The 20,176-nt window shown below is 41.5% G+C and overlaps 1 protein-coding gene across 1 annotated transcript in view; it reads right to left on the bottom strand.

Annotated features, from left to right (window-relative positions):
- The window catches only part of INTS7 (integrator complex subunit 7), a 91,863-nt gene that overhangs the window by 19,388 nt on the left and 52,299 nt on the right, over positions 1-20,176 (bottom strand). Inside the window, exon 18 of the mRNA XM_089677796.1 lies at positions 7,609-7,707. Coding sequence (XP_089533922.1) covers positions 7,609-7,707 — 99 coding nt within the window. The remainder of the gene's footprint in view (positions 1-7,608; positions 7,708-20,176) is intronic.

Below are 20,176 nucleotides of genomic sequence, written 5' to 3'. Positions count from 1 at the left end.
CCATCTACTGGATGGGAAAAATTAGGTATTCAAATGCAGAATTTTATTCTGGCTAAAAAGAACATTTATCCCTGCATATTATAAAGAAAATGTATACAAACCCTGAACAATTGCCTTCAAAGTACTGTTAAGTACTAGAACTGTTGTAATATTCTGCTAAAATAAATATATGTATACACTCACCAGCCACTTTATTAGGTACACCGGTTCAATTTCTTGGTAACACAAATTGCTAATATGTTTATCACACGGCAGCAACTCAATGCATTTAGGCATGTAGATGTGGTGAAGACGACTTGCTGAAGTCCAAACCGATCAGAATGGGGAAGAAAGGGGATTTAAGTGACTTTGAACGTGGCATGGTTGTTGGTGTCAGACGGGCTGGTCTGAGTATTTAAAAAATTGCTGTTCTACTGGGATTTTCACACACAACCATATCTAGGGTTTACAGAGAATGGTCCAAAAAAGAGAAAATATCAAGTGAGCGGCAGTTGTGAGGACGAAAATGCCTTGTTGATGTCAAAGGTCAGAAGACAATGAGCAGTCTGGTTCGAGATGACAGAAAGGCAACTGTAACTCGAAAAACCACTCGTTACAACCAAGGTATGCAGAATAGCATCTCTGAACGCACATGTTGAACATGTCAACATGTGACTGGAAGCTACAATTCACACAAGCACCCCAAAATTGGGCAATAGAAGATTAGAAAAAAACGTTGGTCTGATGAGTCTAGATTTCCCTAGAGATGGCTGTGTGTGAAAATCCCAGTGGATCAGCAGTTTTTGAAATTCTCAGACCTGCCCACCTGGCGCAAACAAGAATGCCAGGTTCAAAGTCACTTAAATCCCCTTTCTTCCCCACTCGGATATTCAGTTTAGACTTCAGCAAGTCATCTTCACCACATCTAGATACCTAAATGTACTGAGTTGCTGCCATGTGATTGGCTGATTAGCACTTTGTGTTACCAAGCAATTGAACAGGTGTACCGTGTGTGTGTGTGTTATGGTGGTCAAACTGTGTATATAAAATATAGTCAGCATGAAGGGCAGAGGAAAACAAGTCATTTTCTCCACTATACAGTCTGACAGATTATTCCTGAGGCCTATCACAGCTGGGGAACTAGCTGGTGGCCATGTGTCTGAGGAGTCAGTACATTTTAACTTCAAAAGCAGAAAGTTCAGCTGATGCCTGAGCCTGTGGTGTCTTCATTTAATGACACCACAGGCTCAGGTAGAATCGACCAAGAGGAGATCCAATGAACCAACTCAGACGAACTATGAAAAAAAAACAAAAAACTGCAGTGATCTAAAAAAAGGAACTCCAGGCAATACACAGTTCAGCGAAAAATATAAAACGTTAAATGTTTAGTGTCAACTGATTTTGAAAAATAAAAATGTATTTATTTATTTATTTCAGGTACTTATATAGCGCCGTCAATTTACTCTGCGCTTTACACATATATATTATACATTCACATCAGTCCCTAACCCTCAAGGGGCGTACAATCTAAGGTCCCTAACTTACATTCATACATACACATACTATGGACAATTTATACAGGATCAAATTAACCTACCAGCATGTCTTTGGAGTGTGGGAAGAAACCGGAGTACCTGGAGGAAACCCACGCAGGCACAGGGAGAACATGCAAACTCCAGGCAGGTGGTGCTGTGGTTGGGATTCGACCCAACGACCCTAGTACTGCCAGGCAGAAGTGCTAACCACTAAGCCACTGTGCCGCCCAAAAATAACAGTTTCTGTGTTATAGTGCTGCGTGTTGGGGTTGCAATCCAGTCCTTACACTTTCATCTAACAGTGGACCAGCCTCTCCTTTCCCTCTGCTAAGAGAATCAACTACAAACCTACAGTTCAGGTACCCTTACAGATTATTAAATATGTAAACCCAACATGTCATATTCCTGACAAGTGCCTGCTGTACCATGTAAGTGTATGAATATATATCCTGTTCTCTTTGTATCGCTTCCTTTGTGTGGAATCCCTGGTGTTTCTGCCAGTCCCCCTGCTTTCCTATCAAAAACTGACCACACTAGGCATAAGAGCACAGTGTGGTCAGTTCTCTAGTTGTGCTGAGAACTCAGCCTTCTCTCCTCCAATGAGCAGACTTCTGTTGACAAGCTGCATAAGATGCTTAGAGAGGTGGGGGTGATGATTGCAGGTGGGAATACCAGCAGGAGGCAGAGAAAGAGCAAAACACTGATCCCTCCCAGTGAATAGCTGTGCAGGAGGCGTGTAAGCTGAAGTCTGATCACTGGAGTACACACAGGCTGTCTCCAAGTAGAATTCAATTAAGAAAACTATCCACACTGGGATGGATGAGCTTCCATGCCTTGGCCTATTCAGTTTGAAACAGCAAAGTAGGGGGACTGGCATGATTACCAGGTATTACACATAAATGAAGCAATGTAAAGAAAACAAGATATTTTTCAATACAAGTACACGGTAACCCAGACACATATCAGAAATATGGAATGCTGGGGAAACATACACTTTAAAGTTTACATCTACTTGCCATCCAGAGGATTTACCCCCCTTAATGACCAGGCCTCTTTTTGCTATTTGGCGCTGAACTATTTCAACTGATAATTGCGCGGTCATGCAATGCTGTACCCAAACGAAATGTCTTTTTTTTTTTTTACACAAATAGAGGTTTTATTTGGTGGTATTTGATCACCTGTGCGCTTTTTATTTTTCGCGCTATAAACAAAAAAAATAGACCGAAAATTTTGAAGAAAAACTATATTTTCTCATTTCTGTCATAAAAAATATTAAAAAAACTCAAAGTTAGTCATAAATTTAGGCCAAAATGTATTCTGCTACGTTTTTGGTAAAAACAATCCCAATAAGCGTATATTGATTGCGTTGTATGAAAGTTATAGCGTCTACAAACTATGGTGTAGATAATGGAATTTACACAGCTTTTACTTTCTGACTGCCTATCACATTTCTTGAGGTGCTAAAATACCAGGACAGTACAAAACACCCCCAAATGACCCCTTTTCGAAAAGTAGAAACCCTAAGCTATCTGCTGAGAGGCATATTGAGTCCATGGAAGATTTATTTTTTTCCACAAGTTTTTGGAAAATGACAAAAACATTTTTTTTTTTTTTTTTAAACACAAGTTGTCATTTAAATTATATATTTCTCACACAAGCCATAGATATATGTGGAATTACACCCAAAAATACATTCTGCTACTTCTATCGAGTATGGTGATATCACATGTGAGAGACTTTTTGGGAGCCTAGCCACATACAGGAGCCTGAAATCCAATGACCACTTTGAAAGCCTGAGGTGCGTACCTTCCTCATTTCACTTCCTCACTACCTATCACAGTTTCGGAGGCCCTGAAATACCAGGATAGCACCAACCCCTCAAAAGACTCCTTTTGGGAAAGTAGACACCCCAAGGAATTTAAAAAGGAGGCATGGTGAGTATTTTGCAGATCTCGTTTTTTCTCACAAGGTTTTGAAATAAATATATATATATATACAGTATATATATATATATATATATATATATATATATATATATATATATATATATATATAAATAAAAAAAAAATGAATATGTTTTTGTTTTCTTTCTTCATTTTCCAAAAGCTTGTGGCAACAAATGAGATCTGCAAAATACACCATGCTTCTAATCAAATTCCTTGTGGTGTCTACTTTCCAAAAAGGGGTCATTTGGGGGGTTGGTGCTATCTTGGCATTTCAGGGCCTCCATAACTGTGATAGGTAGTGAGGAAGTGTAATGAGGAAATAAAGCCCTTTAAAAGCCTGAATCTGCTTATTGGATTTTGAGGTCCTGGTACTCTCACATGTGGTACCCCCATACTCAGGATAAGTAGCAGAATGTATTTTGGGGAGTAATTCCACATATACCCATGGCATGCGTGAGCAATAAATCATTTAAGTGACAATTTTGTGTAAAAAAAGAATTTTTTTTTAGTCATCTTCCAAAAACTTGTGGTAAAAAAATAAAATGATTCTATTGACTCAACATGCCTCTCATCTAATAGTTTGGGGTGTCTACTTTCCAAAAAGGGGTTGTTTTGGGGGGTGGGGGTATTTTATGCCAAGCATTAGAAGTTTTTATGTCACATAGTACTCACCCAGCCTTTTTTCAAATGCAAATTTGTTTAAAAATAATACACTTTTTTTTTTTACTTTTAATGCACAAAAAACACAATATATTGGCCAATTTGTTAAAATATAAAGTTGATGGTATGCCGCGTAAATAGATACAAAACATGCGCATGCCCCGTGCAATGGCGTCAAACTGCATACATTTTTAATATCCAGAGGAAACGCTTTAAAAGTCTTTACAAGCTACCATTTTAGATGTACAGAGCAGGTCTAGTACTTGAATTACTGTCCTCGATCTGACGTATTATTTTTACACTGCCCCTTTCATTTTTTCTTTTTTTTTTAATCACTTTTAATGCTATCACAGGGAATGCAAATATCCCCTATAACTTCAATGGGCATTGTCATATATTCTTTTTTCAGAAATCTGGGGTCTATCAGACTCTGGATATCTCCTCTGCCCTTACATTATCTAATCTCACCAAGATCGGTGTGATCAGATGCTTTCCCAATTTACAAATGGCGCTGTTTATATCCTGCGAAACTGAAGGGATGAAATGCTCATAGCTTCTGATTTCTTACACTATAGAGATGCTTGGCACCATTCTGGTCTCCAATCATCTCTATGGTCAGCTGGCAGATACACCGGCTGCATTCCTAGCTTCCCCTGATGGCACGGGACTGCCCGAGAAGGCCGTGGAAGGTAGCGGGGGAGGGGGGCATCATCTCCCGCTGCTTGTAAAAGCAATCCTATAGCTAATTAGCCACTAGGATTGCTTTTACATGAAAGCCGATCACCGGCTGAAAAAAAATGATACCAGGATGATGCCTGCAACTGTAGGCATCATCCTGATATAACCATTCAAAGTCCAGTGATGTACCAGTATGTCGCTGGTCCTTGTTGGGTATATATGCTATGTTTTTTGTTTTTTTTTTTTCATGCAGCCTGTGGGCTGAATGAAAAGAAGAGAAGAAATCTCTGCCAGAAAAAGTGTGTGGTATGCCCACCTTTAGAATATACCGCCCTGCATCACCCACTTCTAATGGTGGGCACACATTAGGTCACACGGTGCCACATGCGCCAACTCCAAGATTGTACAAATGTCTAAATAGTAGCACGCTTGACTAAAAATTGTCCACATATAAGTGGTACCCCATATGGAAAAAGGATGACACCAAGTCCACAACTATCTTGCCATTGCTCCCCATGTAGTCTGGGCATCCAGGGGGCTCCACGTGACTATCTTTTCTCTCGTAAATCCGAAACTTATATGTATACCCTGTTGCCCTCTCACAGGTCTTATACATCTTGACCTTGTTTGAATGCAAGGTGGCCAGAAAAATTCATGAGGGACACAGATTTTTTTGCTGGGGAGTATAGACATCTGCAAATTTTTGGTTAAGGTGATTTATGAGGGGCCGAATTTTGTGGATCTGGTCAAATTCAGGGTCATTCCGAGGTAGACAGAGTGTATTGTCGTTGAAATGCATAAAACACATTATACTCTCATATCTATGCCTGGTCATGGCAGCAGAGAACACGGGCATATGATGAATCGGGTCTGTGGACCAATACAAATGCAATTTTTTTTTTATAGTAATGCACATGTTGAGGGTAAGGCCCAAAAAAGAATTTTAATTCAGAAACTGTAATGGGTTTCCATACGAATTGTCTGGCAAGGTTTGAATTTGGGTTGGCGGCGATAAACTGTTGTGCATATAAACTGCTTTGATCCACAATCAATGCATACAGATTTTCCGTATTTTTTTAATACTAATAATGGCGGCGATCAGCGAATTATGGCAAGACTGCAGCGGGCATTCTGACACGTGGGGAACTGACCTGGTGTCACTTACATCCCCAGTGACACCAATAAAGTGATCAGTGCTAAAAAAAAAGCACTGACACTGTACTAATGGCACTGAGCAGGAAGGGGTTAACAATGAGGGGCGATCAAAGGGTTAACTGTGTGATGGGAGTGTTTTACTAGGAGGCTGGGGGTGTGTACTTCACTGTAAGCACACTGCTCTGGATGGCTCTGCTCAGCCATCCACAGCAGTGTGCCCAAACTGACAGGGAGGACGACTGTTGGTAAACAAAGCAGCCTTCCTCTCTGTTGGTGATCGCCGGTAATCACCGTCCGGGACCCGGTGATTGACGCCCTGTAGTAATATATCTGCTATAGAGCAGTCCCTAAGTGGTTAATTTAAACTAAGAATTTGGCCTAATATTATTATTAGTGTTACTAATGGTGAACCAGGCAGGTACAGGTGGTCATAGTTGAAAAATAATATTAGTGTCCATCTAGTTTTTTGTGCCTCGGGAAGCCCCTAGATCTTAATCCCACATTGATCATAGGGTCCTGACTTCTACTAGCTCAGAGGAAATCTCCTGCCCTGCTACCATTCAATATTCCATTTATTAGATTGGCGGAAGGTGGAGCTTATAGTGATTGTAAACCTCAGACATGAAATATGAACAAAGCATATCCCTCTATAGTGTGTACTTGTCTCGTCTCAATTAAGACCACTATGTGTCATTTCTGTTTGCTGCTTCGTTCTTCTGCTATAAGCATGAGCATTAATGATGACAACTTTTTGACATGAAAAGAAAAATGGTGACAGGGGAGGGACCTCCAGCAGATTGATAGCCTCAGCTCTGTTCCTGTGTGATGCGTGAAGGCGGACGTGTCCCTTCCCTCCAATCAGTTCTCAGCGCTCTCCTCACTGAGCTCTGCAGTTTGTAATTTCAGCTCTCCATCTCCTTTTTTTCTGAATGCTCAGACAAGTTTTATAAGTTGAGTATTTGAACGGATGTAGAGAAGAGAATACTGCAGGTAATCAGGTACAACTTATGTAGGAGGGTTTGATTCATCTCTGTGTATCACCTGAAGCCAGTCACTTCACTGGGTATATGTAAGGGTTTACAACCACTTTAACTCCAAGTCAAGCACCCTATGTGAGGGCTTGAGGTCCAGAAACTCCTCAGGCCAGCATAAAACTAGCTGAGAATTAAAATAAATTGCAGATGTAAGAAATTGCTGTGAATTTAACACTAATGCCAGTTTGATCACTGACAGATTTACAGTAAAATTACCTCCAACAATTTTGATGTTTTTCTCACATGAAGTATGGATTTCTAGGCAACAGAAGATAATACAGTCTGTATTGGCAAGTGGAAAAAAAAAAAAGCAATCTTCACGAAAACCAGAAAGCATTTGGCGATTTAATGTCGCTATTAAATAACCCAGGCACGCCTTACAGATATAATCAACACACGCTTTTCCTTTCTATTCAGAGCTGGATCTGAAGAGTTCCTGATCAAAAGAAGTGCTTTCCATTTCCAGAAAAAGAGGTGCCTATTGCTGCAAGAATTGCCTTTTTAGCTCTCCTGTAAAATATGCAGCCTACTTCAATGCATTAACATATATATAGAAGTTCCTTGTGCTTCTTTTTCTACACACGGCTCTGCAGCAGACAGAACACTCACTATTGTACTTACTTTGATGCTTGTAGATTGCAGTTTCTGGAAGAAATATCTCTGAAAAGACAGGGGAACTTTCAGCAGACTGATGACCGCATTGCACAGGCAGGTGGTGTGCTGAAAAACAGACAATATACCCAAATGATCATTTGCTGGGACGTAAAAGAAAGATGTGAGAAATTATAACTTTGACATGCTTCTGAAAATGCTAATTGACCGTCATACTGATCCTCTATGTTCACTGCTTTCTGAATCATGAACCAGAAACAAGACTTCAGATGAGGTGGTCTAACTTTATTAGATATGTGCTTGTTTTGGGTCAGTGTGTCAAAGTATAGACGCCAAGGACAATCAGGCAAACAGCATTTTAAGGAGGGAGCCAGCAATGGAAAGCCACATATTTTGCTCATGAGAGGTGCCTTTTGAAGCAGAGCTGTTCCACACAGCCATCAGAGAAGGGCAGACCTGGCAGTGCATTATCAGGGGCCTGGCCGAGGAGGGTACCGATGGCTCACAATGACATCATAATGTAAGGTGAGGGTGAGAGACCCAGCATGACACCAAAATAAGGAATAAGGGGGAGCAGGTAGCACCAGGAAAGGTAGTTACAATAAAAGCCTTGCAGATTTTCTAACCCACTTGCCGATCTACTAACTAAAGAAGATCTGAACTATGGAAGTTGAAAAAAAAAAAAAAGTATCGTTTTCTCTCTGCAGCTGATCTTACCCCATAAGTAGCTTACTATGTCTTGGGTACCTGTGTAGGGTCAGCCATCTTGTTAGAGGAAGAGCTTTGCTTCCTCATGTCAGTGCCTCCAGCAAAGAGAACAGTGAGTAGCACAGTGATGACATCACAAAATTGCATTCAAAATCTCTTAACCCCTTGACACCGACGTAACAGAAATAAGCAGCCTCACAGAACTTGGCTTTTTCGTTTGCTATTTGCGCACCTGTCTTTGTGCTGGGAGGGCGCCGCACAGTGCACTCCCAGCACAAAGACCACAGTGTCACTGAGAGCCCCGGGTCCTGTTCTAACGATAGGGACCCGGGACTCCCGATTCTGGGTCACATGATCGCTGATAGCCTCTGATTGGCTTTCACAGTGATCAGTCACTGTACAGCCCGGACCCCCCCCTTTTTTTTTTCTTCTCTCTATGAATGGAGGAGAGATATACATTGTATCTCTAACTCTTGGCCTAGAGGGGAAAAAATGTTTGTAAAAAAATAATGTTTGTAAATAAATATTACAAAATAAAAAAAAAATAAAGATCTAGTTCAGTGCCAGGGTAAGTGTTTGTGTCAAGGTCAATAAAAAAAAAAATGGTGTCAGTGTGTTTTAGGTAAAAAACAAACAAACCGCGCACTATTGTTTCTGGGCTGTACTATGGGTACAAACAATAAATAACACACATATATGGTATCCCTGCAATCGTCAAGAGCTGGAAAATTTATTTTGGCTTGCTCTTTGATGGTAGGCTTTGGTAGTAACAAGAAACACACAGCTAACTTTAAAAAAATTAATTTATGTTTATTATTTTTGGCCAGTTTTCCTTTGATAATAATAAAAAAAAAATAATAAAAAAAATCAGGGAGATATCCATTACCATTTAATACCAAATGAAAGCCAAATTTGTCCGGAAAAAAACAAGGTATAATTCACTTGGATATATAAAGTAGTTGTTATGATATTTATGGTTTTACTAACACATGTCAACGTTGCAAAATTGTGCTTAGGTATTTAGATTTGTCTTACCCTTAGGCGTGAAGAGGTTAAAGACTAGCAGTCAGAGATGGCAAAGCCTTAGATCTCACGCTGCAGATACAGGAGTGCCTAGTCACACTAACATGCCAGGTAGTACACTGCTAATTTTCAAGAGGCATATCAGAGAAACGTATACTTTTTAGGGTACTGCCTAATACACAAGAGCAGGAACTTGCATCTCAAGGCTGACTTCTGTCGTTTACGGATGCAAATTTCAGGCAACTACTTTTTATGAATTAAAATTATGGGCTCAATTTTAAAGGAATGTTTAAGTGAACTAAATGGGGATTCATATATATTTGCCTAAAGTTCTTCTCCACACAAGATACAATGAAAAGGTTTATGATCCTCATAATCATATAGTTGTAACTCACTTAATAGATTAATAGGTGTGATTCCCTGTGCTCCAGGCATAAAACAAACAATCATGTCTATGTCCCAGGAGAAACTAATCTCCAACGCCTACTCTCAGGAAAGGTCTACTGGGGTTTCTAGATTCAATTCCCCCTATAACAAGAGACCATTACATGTCCTCAAAGAATTGTTATTTCAATTTTAAATAAATGTGCAATATGATCAATTTAAGTCTCAGCAACATGGATTTCAGTAATAAAATTATATGACTTAAGAGACAATTTTAAAACATGTCATATATATTTCTTCTCTTGTATTTGTTTTGTGTGTCCTTTTTATGTTGAGAGCTACGGAAAGACAAAGCCCTCACTGCTTTTTTTTTATATTCAGAGCAGTGTATAATGATTTGCATTAGGATTAGGTCATGTTATGAAGATATCTATGCAGAAGTAGAGTTTTGAATATTCATAAACAGAGGCAACTGGACACCACACCTCAGCAGCACGTCCAAATGAATGCATTCTGCATGTCTACCAGTGCTTGTATTTTCATTCATTTCATCATATATTATCTTTGCACTCAAAGTATTAATATATCAGCTTCTTTTCTGGGGCAGCAAGCCAAAGTTACATTCTAGCTGATGAAAAGCGTTTTTATTCCCTAGCACTCAAAAATAAACTACAAAACTTCAAGGCGCTCATGGGAAGTGAATACATTTAAACAAAGGTGGCATTTCTCACACAGCTGATTTCCAATTCAATAATCTCAGAAAAGTACACTGCAACATGATCCTTATAGGCTGGATTCACACCTATGTGTTGAGACAATGCAGTGCTGAGATTTCCCCATGTGAATGGCCTACTGGGATTTCGGGAAACAAATTCTCCTATAATAAGTGAGCTTTTAAATGTCATAGTATTAGCAGTAATGTATAATCCACGGTGTGGGTGTGAGATGGGGAAACAGCTCTCATTGTTTGAACACTGTTTGTGTGCAGTAAATTATTGTGTGGAGTAAATTGATGTTTTGACTGACATTCTGCGGTTTAGCCACAAGATGTCACTGTTTTTCTAAGACAGGCTAAGACTGCATAGATATTTGTATATTCATTGAAGAGGTGGGGTTTTAGTGAACAGGGAGACGAGACTGCAGCCATGTTTTGGACGATGCTGAATGCAGGGGTCGTGTGAGCTGAGAATCCGATGACATCCAGGTGTGAAAGCGTCCCTCACTAACCAGAGATTGCTGCCAGGAATGCTGATGAGATTGCTGCCAGGAAGGCTGATGAGAGCAGAGGAACTAAGCAACATTTGTTCTGTTCAGAGTCACCAGCGGATGCAAAACAGACCCGGGTCGGTAAGATCGTGCACACACCTCATTTCAGTGTGGGCGCCCAGAGACTGAAATGAGGTGACATTTCACATTGGAGAGCCGATAAAATCCTACAAACTCAAGCCAGACTGGCGTGTTGCTCAAAAGGAATACTCAGGCACGTGCTACAGGACCAGTTATGGGAGAGGGAATACTGTAGATTTGTGTAATATTGTAAGCTGGTGTTGGGGTTGCTTTCCTCGTTCGTAACTTCACTGTATCCTGGGGAGCCCACCCTGGTACACGACTTACATGGGCTGCAGCTGCCTGAATGGCACCTCAACACACAAGTGTTTTAGCACACCAGAGCAAACTTATGTGACCCACTGTAGGTTGTGGTGCGGTGTGTTGAGAAAAAAAAAATGAATGTCCGATATGCACATAAAGTCTTGTATGTCCAAAAGCAGTACAACCAAGGGGGTGGGAATAAGCAAACAAAGTGCCAACAGGCCAACAACCCCCCCCCCCCAAAAAAAAAAACAAAAAACAAAACAAAAGAACTGGGATCACTTGCAGGTCAAAGAGGATCCTGAAGATACTCATAACATGAAGAAGGAACAAACAGCTTTGCAAACCTGAAAAACTGTAACCAAAAGCCCAAGGGCCACTTTCAGTTATAGCAGAGTGTGCCTTGACATGAAGTGGAACCCCCCCAAAAAAGTGCTTACATAATTTGTTAAATTATTTAATCCTGTAGTCACATCACACAACCCCTTTGATATCCTTGCTCCCCTTAGCAGGGGGCATGTGACATCACATACAAAAACAGGGAAGTATGTTCCCCATCTGTGTGCATGCATCCCAGAAGGCAGGTTCTAGCTCGTACCTCGTGCAGTTGCAACACAGAAGGGCTGGGTGGGGGGCATGGCCGCAACAAAGCAGGGCTAGGTGGCCACAATACAGCAAAAACACTGACTACAGGAGATACAGGGACGCTATGCACAGACATGGCATGCTTCTATCTCCTTGCAGCAGTTCCAGGGATGCAAACTGAGCATGCCAGCACAGATCTGCTTCTGTGGTCAGTTTGATAATGGAACCAAGGGGAACTGGCACGGTCATCAAGTTTATACAACAAATGAGTCAACATGTTTTCAGGCAGTATTTCTAAAGAACTTTGGGTTTAATCCAACACACAACAGAAATGTTCAGTTTAATTTATTATTTATTTCAGGTACTTATATAGCGCCGTCAATTTTACGCAGCGCTTTACACATATATATTGTACATTCACATCAGTCCCTAACCCTCATGGGGCGTACAATCTAAGGTCCCTAACTTACATTCATACACATACTAGGGACAATTTAGACAGGATCCAATTAATCTACCAGCATGTCTTTGGAGTGTGGCAGGAAACCGGAGTACCCGGAGGAAACCTACGCAGGCACAGGGAGAACATGCAAACTCCAGGCAGGTGGTGCCGTGGCTGGGATTCGAACCAACAATCCTAGTACTGCCAGGCGGAAGTGCTAACCATTTAGCCACTGTGCTGTCCAACATACACTCTAAACAAAGAATGAGGAGACAGCAGTATCTGAAAGAAGATATAAAGAGCAGAAACCTGACCCTTAATGGTGCTGGGAGCCAAATGGTGGTCCAGAATCAGCTGTCAAAAGGAAAGAATCCATTGCACAGAGTATCCTAGGGTGGAAGCCCCAACACTCACTCACCAGGAAAATTATGCCTTTCATGTGCGATGATAAAAAATCAGGAGAAGTAGACCTCTTGGCATATAACATAGTGGGAATCACGGATTCAAAGATGCCCTCATCTCTCAGCCATGTCATTAAAGCCAGCAAACGTGAAGCAGATTGGTAGGTTAGTCCTTGAGACAGAACACCCAAACAATCAGAACCCAGAAAGCATCTGCCAAGACACTTATCAAGTACCACATCCACCTGAGCCAATCCAGGTGAGGATCACTGGATGTCCTCCATCTTGATCTTGCAAAGCAGACAAGGAAGAAGTTTGAGTGGGAGGAGGAAAAACAGATCACAATGTACTGATCCCACAGAGCCAAAATAGTATCCATGGTTTCTACACAAGAATCCCTGTACCTGGAGACAACACAATGCAGTTTGTTGTTAGACTTGGAGGCCAGGAGCTCCACATTTGGCATCCCTCACCTGTAATGCAAGTTTTGGAATACATGGAGGTGTGTGGGTCACTCTTCCAGGTCCAGGTGCTGCCGGTTGAAAGTTCTGTGTGCTAATTGTCCATGTCTGTAATGTAAACAGCAAACAGGGATGGAACATGAAGTTCTACCCAAAGCAGTATCTGCTCTTCCTTTGTTGTCATGCCAAGACTACCGGTTCTTCCCTGATGCTTGACATATGCAACTGCCATGGCATTGTCTGACAGAATCTACACCCTCCAGTCAGATAGGCTAATGCTGTAGGGACAGCCAAATCACCTACGTTTAGGGATATCGATTGGGAGAAGAAGTGTCCAAGTCTCCTGCACCAACAGAGTGCACAGGCCTTTTTTTTTTTTACAGCCCAACATCCTGGCATCCATTGTGAGGGTCTTTCAAAGGGTGAGAATGAAGGACTTTCCACAATTTCAAGGCCATATTCCTGAGCCACCAGGCCAGGGACAACCTGGTCTGAAGCACCAGGCGAATTACTCTGTTCAGTCACTGGCCTGATTTGTCCCACAGGGAAAGAATATTGCATTGCAGTAATGTGGAGTGAAACTGGGCAAAAAGGACTACCTCGAAGGAATCTACCCTCAGACCCAGAGAAATGATTCTGTAAGCGGATAATTTGAAATTATTCCTAAGGCAGATCTGGCCTGAGCAGTGTCTGGGACTAGATCCAGATACTCCAAGTGATAAGTCAGCTGTAGGACCAATTTCTGCAGGTTCAGGATCCAGCAGAACGGTTACAATGTCTAGGCAGTCAAAGTAATATTGTTCAACAGAACCTGTTCCAATCATTTCCCAAAAGAGGGGGATGTCTAGGTTTCTCACAATGGGGATGTTCCAAGAGCACAACTGGTCTCGCACTGAGGCAGCACCTTGGCGAACACCTGAGGTGCAAAACAGAGGTATGGCCACAAACTGAAAGGGCAAGGCACACATGGCAAGGTGTAGAAACACTGGTATGCTGGAAGGATGGGGCCATTTTACGTACACGATCTTGTTGTTCACAAAAGCCAGGACACCCCGCTAGTAATGGGAGGCGGAGTAGGACCTGGTAGATACAATGCATAATTTCTGAGCTCAAATGATAACAATTAGTGATTTAAGATTCAAGATGGGATAGATTCCCCTTTTGAGTTTGTAAACCAAAAAACAGGTTGGAGTAAAACCCCCAAAACTATTTTGTTGCAGGACCCGGGGCAAAGACACCCTGATTCAGAATATCTGAGATGGGCTGTCTGCAGATCTGCCAATCTGTGTGGTGACACAGGAATGTTGGACATGATTAACGGAGTAGGGGCCTGGGAGGGAAAATCTAGTCTGCAGACCATAGACACCAAATCTTATAACCCAAATTTTGTTTTGGAAATGGGGGGGCACACCTTAATGTGGAGGAAGGTTTGGGGGTTTGCTGTACTTTGAGCCCCAGAACTTGCTAGGTGACAGGGAGCCAAGTTTGGGTTTTGACTTTGAGGATGTGGCAGTAGGGAAACAAAAAAGATTTTTCTTAATCTCCTTTCTAGACTGTGCCAAATGCTTTTTTAATTGAGGAAGATGGGTGCTTTTGCCACTAGTGGCACCCTTGATAGAGTCAAAGTTGATCTAATGAGATGTTGTCACTTGATAACCATGCAGAGCAGGCACTTCCTCTGAAGACCAACCCTTTAAAAGCGTTTAAAAATGTAAAAAAAAAAAAACCTACATACTCACCTAGGTGGATGCAGCATTGGTCCAATGCTGCATCTGTCCCCCACTGCTTCTAAAACCGAGAACTAAGCGATCAAAGACCGCTGATCGCTCAGTTCTCAGTGAGCAGAGAGCTAATTGCTCCACCCTTTCAGTGCTTACTGGAGCACCAGTCTCTGGAAGGGACAGGAGTGGCTGGTTCAAGATCTCAGCGCCACGCTGAAGCTAAACCAGCTGCTGGTCCAGGCATCTGTGTGAATCCCAACTTTAAACTTGGGATCTCTACAGAGCCTGGACCAGTTGAGTGGCTCAGCAAGCTTTTGCCCACTGTCGGCTGAAAGGGGTCACAGTGTAGAAAAAGTGTACAATAAAAATGGCTGTGTGTACAAGTGGGTTCTGCAGCGACCGTCAGCTGGAACCAAACAGAATCAGAAAGGGAAAATGTCACCAGCACACCGAGGATCACCAATATGGGTCCAAAAGTTTTAATGAACGATTACAGTTACAGCAGGGCAAATTTTCTGAGTCTCACAGGACCCCTTCATCAGTCACATGCCCGATGAAGGGGTCCTGCGAGACTCCGAAACGTTGCCTTGCTGTAACTATGTGATCGTTCATTAAAACTTTTGTACCCATATTGGTGATCCTCGGTGTGCTGCTGACATTTTCCCTTACAGTATAGAACAAAGGGCACTTCTGTGACCCATAGAAGTAGGGCAAAAAGAGCTTTGGCCTACTTCTCCTTTAACCAAAGTGTCCTCTGCCTGTGTACGGAGGAGACCCATGTGTGAGATGACACAGGAAAACTCCAGCAGCCAGTCACAACTGTAGCTTAAAGCGTATTTCCATTTTTGCAGCCAAATTGGTATAAAACTTACTTTATATTTGATTTAGATGCTGCCAGATACAGTGAGCTTGCAGACGGATCTCTTCAGTTAGCGTTTAGATAAGCAGGATTAATTTACTACTTGGATTGCTTGCTGACTATCTCTTTATTTAGCGCTCAGATAAGAGGGATTAACTTTCTGCTTGGAGTTCTGTTGAACCAACTGTTGCCAATAGGAAACAGTTGCACACTAAAGCTGTTGATTCTTTATAGGTAGTGGCCTGGTATTTGTTCTCAATTACTTGTGTAACTATACATTTAAAGTGGTTGTGAACCTTTACATATACACAGTGAAGTGTCTGCCCTCATACTTAAGTTGTATGTGTTTACCAGCAGTCTTCTCTTCTCTAAAGCCATTCAAAGTGCTGAATTTTAAAGCTTGCCTGAGAGTTCAGAAAAAAAGGAGGACAGAGTGCTGAAGTTACACTCTGCAGAGCTCAGTGAGGAGAGGTCTGAGAGCTGATTGGAGGAAAAATATACATCCACCTCCACACAGGTCACAGGAACAGAGCTGAGGCTGTCAATCTGCTGGAGCCTCCTCCCGTCACCATTTTACTCTTGGTGTCAGGAAAACTTGTCAGAAGTGACTCATGCAGATAGCACAGGAACAAAGCAGCAGACAGAAATGACACTTAATTGAGACAAGGACACACTATAGAGGAATATGCTTTGTTCATATTTCATGTCTGAGGTTTACAACTGCTTTAAAGTACAGGTGGATATAAAAAGTCTACACACCCCTTTTAAAATATCAGGTTTCTATGATGTAAAAAAATGAGACAAAGATAAATCATTTCAGAACTTTTTCCACCTTAAATGTGACCTATAAACTGTACAACTCAATTGAAAAACAAACTGAAATCTTTTAGGGTGGAGGGGAGTAAACATAAAAAAAACTAAAATAATATGGTTGCATAGGTGTGCACACTTAAACTAATACTTTGTTGAAGCACCTTTTGATTTTATTACAGCACTCGTAGCATGGTGCATCTTGACTTGGCAATATTTGCCCACTCTTCCTTGCAAAACACTCCAAATCTGTGAGATTGTGAGGGCATCTCCTGTGCACAGCCCTCTTCAGATCACCCCACAGATTTTTGATCGGATTCAGGTCTGGGCTCTGGCTGGGCCATTCTAAAACTTTAATCTTCTGGTAAAGCCATTCCTTTGTTGATTTGGATGTATGCTTTGGGTCGCTGTCATGCTGAAAGATGAAGTTCCTCTTCATGTTCAGCTTTCTAGCAGAAGCCTGAAAGTTTTGTGCCAATATTGACTGGTATTTGGAACTGTTCATAATCCCCTCTACCTTGACTAAGGCCCCAGTTCCAGGTGAAGAAAAACAGCCACAAAGCATGATGCTGCCACCACCATGCTTCACTGTGGGTATGGTGTTCTTTTGGTGATGTGCAGTGTTGTTTTTGCGCCAAACATATCTTTTGGAATTATGGCCAAAAATTTCAACCTTGGTTTCATCAGACCAGAACACATTTTCCCACATGATATTGGGAGACTTCAGATGTGTTTCTGCAGTTTAGCCGGGCTTGGATGTTTTTCTTCGTAAGAAAAGGCTTCTATCTTGCCACTCTACCCCATAGCCCAGACATATGAAGAATACGGGAGAGTGTTGTCACATGTACCACATAGCCAGTACTTGCCAGATATTCCTGCAGCTCCTTTAATGTTACTGTAGGCCTCTTGGCAGCCTCCCAGACCAGTTTTCTTCCCGTCTTTTCATCAATTTTGGAGGGACGTCCAGTTCTTGGTAATGTCACTATTGCCCAATATTTTCTCCACTTGATGAGGACTGTCTTCCCTGTGTTCCATGGTATATCTAATGCCTTGGAAATTCTTTTGTACTCTTCTCCTGACTGATACCTTATAACAATGAGATCCCTCTGATGCTTTGGAAGTTCTCTTCGTACCATGGCTTTTGCTGTAGGATGCGACTAAGAAAATGATAGGAAAGACCTACTTGAACAGCTGAACTTTATTTGGGGTTAAACAGAGGCATTTTAAATGATGGCAGGTGTCTACTGACTCCTATTTAACATGATTTTGAATGTGATTGCTTAATTCTGAGCACAGCTATATCCCACATATAAGAGGGTGTTCAACCACATTATTTTAGTTTTTTAGGTTTGCTTCCCCCCTAAAAGATTTCAGTTTGTTTTTCGATAGAGTTGTACAGTTCATAGGTCACATTAAAAGGTGGAAAAAGTTCAGAAATTATTTAACTTTTTCTAATTTTTTACATCACAGAAACCTGACATTTTAACCAGGGTGTGTAGACGTTTTATATCCACTGTACAATATTGGCAAACTAGTTTTGTACTCAGTGGCAGATTTTTAACAAATAAACAAATAAAGAAATGTCTTGGCCTCTACCCTCATTTTAGCCACTGTATTACCCTGGAAAGGCTCTTTGTGTAAAACAGAGAGCCATTGTCCCGCTCTTGTTTGCTTCATCAGAACTGTTCTGACAGATCAAAAAAGCCAAAAGAAAACAGCTGTGTTTAGGCAATAAGCGCACCTTTAAATGTACCATTCAAAATCTGTCCTTGACCTTTCTGCAGCAATTCTGAGTATAAAACATATTGCCTAAAACGTTGATTAGTAAGACTTTAGAGCAGGGATAGGAAAGTTTCATCTTCCGGGTCGCCTATGCTGCTGTGCAATTTGGCACATGTCCTCGGAGACACCATAAAATATAATGGTGCAGGTGACTGGCATACAGTGCAAGTTGGGAACTAGAATGTCCCAATTAACAGTATACGTAATTCCTTTGTATAATGCAGGTTGGGAAGTTGGGGGGGAGGATGGAGTGTTTTGGGGAATGGGTCAGGGAGTCAGAATTAGGATGAGGAATTAAAAAAATAAATAAATAAAAAGGGGGGAATTATCCTTTATGTCTTCTTTCCATTTAATTGCAGACAAATAGCTAAATGTGGTTATAATACAGTTCTTACCCTGCAGGGAAAACACTGCCGCGCTCTACAGATACAGTACAGTGAGTAAGCTTTGTTACCCCAGGACAGGAAGTGTATCACTGGCAGGATCAGCAGGTGAAAAAAAGCCAGATAAGTCTAAAAGAACAAATAGCCTTTAAATTTACCAAAGAATCATCTTGAAATTTGTCAAGAAACTATGTAAACTGTGGGCAAGCTTAAAGGATGAGTTCACCTTTTAACAAAAAATAATGAATGCACATTTTTTTTGCAGATAAAAATGTGCATTTATTATTTTTTGTTTATGGAGCCTCTAAAGCATTGCACAAGCGATCAACAGATTGCTGGTGCCATGCAGGTCTCCCTCTGACCTGACAGTACATCTGCTTGTTCGTACATTCCGTACAGGCAAGCAGATACTGACAGGAAGAATCAATTAACTACCACAGCGCTGTGGAGCACAGTGGCAGTTTTATAGAAAATTACAAGCAAACAGCCGCAAAGGCTGACAGAATTTGTAGCTTTCCCATTCACAGAACACTGTGAATGAGTGATGTGGCTAGATGTGCAGATCCTTGCACAGCACCTTTTTTTGGAAATTGTGACAGCTAGCAGGAGGGAGAAGATCCCCCGCTAAAGGTCACAACAGGCATTGGGGGGGGGGGGGGGGGTTCAGGGGTCAGTCCAATCGTAACATGTTACACCCTGAATATGGGTGTAACACGTTACAAAATGTGATCTTATCCTTTAAAAAGCGTAGCTATACTTAACTCCACTCCAGTGATGAGATTTCACCAAGCTCCCTCGCTAGCACAGAATTCTCCCTGGCTTCTTCTATGTTCAGGATCTTTGGCAATCTTAATTGGCCAGGATGATGTTACTCCCAAGTTTATTAATCTAAGGCATGCCATGAATGTACGCTGAAATGTGCAACTCAATGTACATTCTACCCCAAGGTACATTGTAAGTCCATTGAAAAAAATGGTCAGTGGGGAGGAACAATGATGCAAGTAAGCATTTAAAATACTTTATTGTTCTGTGCTTTTTAAATAGTATATGGACAAAGGTATGTAGACAAGCTTTTCTGGAAAGACTTAACACAAGGTTACAGAGTTTGTGCCTATTCAGCCAACAGAGCATTTGTGGGGTAGGTACTGGTGCTGGATGAGAAGACCTGGCTCTCACATGGTGTTACAGTTCATCACACAAGTATTCATTAGGGTTGAGGTCAGGGTTCTGTGAAAGCCACTCAAGAACCTCCACACCGGATGCGTCAAACCATGTCTTTATGGAACTGTCTTGGTGGACAGGGCCACATGTTGGAACAGAAAAAGGCCTTCCCTAAATGGTTTCTACAAGGTGCACAATTGTTCAAAATGTCTTTATATGTTGTAGCATTACTAGTGCATGTCACTGGCATCAGCTAACCTCAAAAAT

Source organism: Staurois parvus, unplaced genomic scaffold (assembly GCF_062004578.1).
Source record: "Staurois parvus isolate SC_StPar_1 unplaced genomic scaffold, SC_StPar_1.0 ptg000192l, whole genome shotgun sequence".
In the NCBI taxonomy this organism is placed as follows: Eukaryota; Metazoa; Chordata; class Amphibia; order Anura; family Ranidae; genus Staurois; species Staurois parvus.
Note: the sequence above shows the minus strand (reverse complement) of the source record. Positions and strands in the feature narration are given on the sequence as shown.